This window comes from Cariama cristata, unplaced genomic scaffold (genome assembly GCF_000690535.1).
Source record: "Cariama cristata isolate BGI_N322 unplaced genomic scaffold, ASM69053v1 scaffold2998, whole genome shotgun sequence".
Taxonomy (NCBI): domain Eukaryota; kingdom Metazoa; phylum Chordata; class Aves; order Cariamiformes; family Cariamidae; genus Cariama; species Cariama cristata.
Genome location: NW_009631536.1, coordinates 71,556 through 75,917, shown reverse-complemented (window position 1 = coordinate 75,917; position 4,362 = coordinate 71,556). Strand labels below are relative to the sequence as shown.

At 39.5% G+C, this 4,362-nt stretch overlaps 1 protein-coding gene across 1 annotated transcript in view; it reads right to left on the bottom strand.

Moving 5' to 3' along the window:
• Positions 1 to 1,050: 1,050 nt before the first annotated feature.
• The window catches only part of KIAA1328 (KIAA1328 ortholog), a gene marked incomplete at its 5' end in the record, with an annotated part of 35,185 nt that continues 31,873 nt past the window's right edge, over positions 1,051 to 4,362 (bottom strand). The window contains one exon of the mRNA XM_009705988.1: positions 1,051 to 3,278. Within this exon, the coding sequence (XP_009704290.1) occupies positions 3,166 to 3,278 (113 nt within the window). The remainder of the gene's footprint in view (positions 3,279 to 4,362) is intronic.

The following is a 4,362-nucleotide window of genomic DNA, read 5'->3' as shown; positions in this document are numbered from 1 at the left end:
TTTTAAGTGTTTGATTATCTGCAGTGTTATAGGACTTACTGTGCCAAACTCAACACTACCACTGTTTCTGCGTGGGGAGAGCTTGACAATTGCACCATGACTGTAATAAAATTAAATGGTTTTCACAAGGCACAATTTACAACATTTAAAAAACAAAGAAAAAAAAAATAGCTTAATACACTGATTTAGAGCAATTTCACTTCTGTTTTGCAACACAACACTTGTTTTGTTGAAATCAGTACCTGATTATACCTAAGGCAAGATCTAGTTTATGTAAAAACTTCTTCATTACTAAATGAAAGCATACAAATGCTACCACCTCCTCTTTCCAGCTACCTTCCAGTTCATAGCCAAAACCCGGAGTCTCTCTTCTAGGCAAACAACAGTTGTGAAAAAGATGTCCATGCTCGCCAAAAAGGTCATGTTTAAGGTAGTCAGAGGAACTACGCTTTAGGGATAAGAAACAAACTTATTCTTCCAAATTTGCCCAGCCCCAAACTTGTCTGTGATTTTTTTTTTTCCAAATATACAAGTTTTGGTCTAGATAAATAAGCACATGGAGTAGAAAAGCTTTCCAGACCTGCTGTGAACATAATTTCAAGGGGCTCATGCAGGTGTAGACACTTGGCTTAAGAACATTGGATAACCAAACGTGCAATGCTTGGCTGTATAATGAAAAGCAGTGACAGGCATGCACACAAGCACAATGGGCAAGTAAGTCCACTATTAGCCCAACTCAGGGTGCCAGATAAAGAAATGCTATTTTTCTTTCAGGGGTATCACTGAAATTACCTTGCGCACATTCATTCTGCAAGTCTGGTCCTCCTACAGGTTTAACACTAAGGCTTTCAAAGCACACACCTTTACCTTCTAGGGACACTCATTTCTTGTCCCAGACACGATTCATTCCGAGAGAAAGAAGTAGGACTGCAGCGATTCTTCCTCAAGCAGGAGGTAGCTGTAACACACTGAAGCCTCCGGTTGAGCCCTGCCAAGACAGGCTATCAAGCCAACACATCTTCTACCTGCCATGCCTGCTTATCCAGCCAGCCCTCCCCAGAAGCTGTGCTAGCACCCTGATGACTCGTGCTGGCAGGGAGCTTCTGTCGCTTTCCAACACCTTCTCCCTGGCAGGCTTTCCATTGCTGCTACTGCTGGGTGCCAGGGTTTGTGCTAGTTAAAGCTGGCACAAACATGAGTTGAATCTAGTCCTATAAATTTAAATAGTCAAAAGTAATTAGGTTTACACGTCCTGCCGAATAAATAAATTTGCTCTTAGGCTAGGGCTTTGTGCTGCAAGTTTCAGGCCCGTGCCAACTGTTGTAGTTAAACCGTTAACCTCCCTCCCTCCCCAAATCAAGAGATTATAACAAACATGCTGACAAATCCTAACTTTAGTGGCACAAAAGCAGCAATAATTCTCAATATTGATTAATTTAGTTAGTTAAACCTGCAGTCTAAGCTTATAACCATTCAGTGATAAATTGAGACTGACCTGCTGCCCAAGCAGGTTTTTTGATGAAGGATAGGATCAGGTTTAGGTCTCCACAGAAATACTTGTCTATTTACCACTTTCAATTAGAGAAGGCCATGAGTAAGGGAAAGCACAACATGGCTGCTTAAACTGGTCAGTTATACTTACAACACCAATGGAGAGAAAGAAAGCGAGGAAGCGTAGGAGAGAGCACCCCAGAAGTACAGGCTTTTTCAAAATTTGTCATCAACTGGTAAAATAAACCTTTAAGGATGACAGCTAATCAGACTTCTTTTACCGATCATTTTATCTGATATGATTTCTAACAGCATATTTCAACAAATATTTTACGCCCCTCTGTGGAAAAGAATGGACCATCAATCCTCTTGAATAAAATTCTTTTTTCTGAACAGTTGTTGTATGATGTGAATAATTATATCTACTCCTCAGTACTTGAATGGAATCTCAACTTATCACTATTAGTCGGTATCAAGCAGTATCTTTACACACTCTTTACCTGATATTACCAGCTTGCAAAAGTAACCCTTGCTTCTAAGAGAAATGCCTAGGCAATCTTGTGGTTTCTGTTTATTTAAACATACAGTTAATTGTGGGAAACAGAGCCCAATATATCTCAGTTCTTAAATCCTCCCAGAATTATCATCCTTCCTTCAGAAGAAAAAAAAAGTGTTTCCATAGCAAGTAAGTACAAATTTGTCAATATTGATAGTGGTTTTTCACCTATTATATATCGCAACTTCTCTCAGAAGATAGAAATTAACTGCCAGCTGCTGCCAAGAATACAGGGATGATATCAAGCATACATTTTCCTAGTCCACTGGGCCAAGAGAAGATTAAATCTGACTCAAGCCCTCTCATTCTCCAAGAAACATTTAACTCTTCTTATGAACGGTCGTACAGTCTTGTCATCCCCCTGCACAAAGTCATCTAACTAGTGGTGTAAAATACAGCAAATTCATACTTTAATCTGCATTTACTTTATTGCTTAACTAAAGATTTTATTATGAGAAAACATGAGATACAAAAAAGGAGAGCAAGGACTGTATGCTCTTTTTCTAGGCACTTACTGCTAGAATTGTAATCCTGCCTAAAGAAGGCAAGTTGTTTTTAGACTCGTAAGTGTAACAACAATGCTACTTTCTGTTTCTTCATTGGAGCAGAAGTGATAATGCTGCTTTTCCAGTGCATTTAGTGCAGATATATAGTATAATCAGGAATTGCTGACTTAATGTGATTTTGTTGCTTGTCATTAAACATAAAATAACTCTGGTACAAAACATTTCAAAAGAAACGCCATTTGATAAAATGGGGGTGTGTGTGAATACAGGGGGATTAAAATCTTCAAGTGGATTTAAAAGCTAACAGGGGTTAACACCATCCATTCAAATTATTTACAAATGTATTTAATGTGTCAGGACTTGGAACATAAAATACTTTCTGTTCAAATCTAAGTAAAATTAAAATGTTAGAACTTGGCATATTCCTGCTTCTCTTATTCTAACAAGCAATTTAAGGCTTACTATAAATGTCAAAAGGATATGGCAGTTTTTAGTTTATATTATCCAGCTCGTGCTAACATGAAATATCACAGAAATTCAGCCACTTCCCTGCATCTAGGAGAATTTGATGGTTGTGTTTGCAGAATCTTAAACCAGAGATTACCTAGCAGCTTACCGTGAAGTGTCACGCTGTATTGGTGATGTGGCTGTGGTTGTAAGCTCTTTGCTGCTGCCTATCAGCAGAGGAGATGTGGCTGCATTCTTCCTAGGTCCTGAAGTTGTCCCTGTGGAATGAAGTGAAGACAAGCCAGACATCAGAGGCTGGTAAGTTTTGGACAGATGTTTTGTGATTCTACATTATTACAGAACACTGGGACTAAGAGTTGCAACATTTTTGGAGTGCCATATATACAGTGAAATGCCAATCAAAGAACTCATCAGTTGACAGTACTGTGCATAGCATGCCTTTCAGGATCACAAAGAAACAAATCTGTAGAACAAGTCATGCTCTACAGCCTCTACCTCAGTGCCCAAAATTTGACAGACTTGTACTGTTATCATTTCTTACAGTGGTCTACAGGATTTGGCTGTCCACAGGATTCAGTTTGTTTCACAGATACAGTTTTCATGACATGCTACAAGATGTTAGTTTTCCAAGTGTAAATATCACTATAACAGTGTTTTGCTTTCAATAAAATAGAACTGTTAGTCCATTCTTTCTTCCCCCCTCCCAGTATCTCTTGAATTACAAAATTATCTGGGTTGAAAGGCGAAGTCTGGAGGTCATGTAGTCCAATCCTCCATTCAAAGCAGAGCCAACAAGATCAAGTTTAAGGCATGTGTGCAGTTAGGTTTCGAACATCTCCACTGAGAGTGAACTAACCTTCTGGGTAACTTCTCCGTTTCCAGTGTCTGACCACCCTCACAGTGAAAAATGTTTTCTGTATAGCTAATCAGAATTTCCCAAGTTGTAACCTTCTCCTGTTGCATCTTGCTCTGTTGCTGTTAACTTCAAAGAACAGTCTCATTCCTTCTTCTCTGCACCCTCTCCTTATGTAGCTGAAGAAAGCACGAAGATCTATGCTGAATTATCTCTTCTTAAAGCTGAATGCACCCAGCTTTCTCAGCCTCTCCCAGAAAGTCTCATGCTGCAGCCCCCTGACTGTCCTGGTTGCTTCTGCTAGAATTCCTACAGTTTGTCAATGTCTTCCTTGCACTGTGGAGCTCCAAACTGGACATGGCACTCTACAGATCCAGTCTCACTACAGTTGATCAGACGGGAGGTGCCACTTCATCGACTTGATGATCACAATTTTGCTATTATGGTCCAGTATGAGGTTTGGTTATTCCATCACACAGGCACAATGT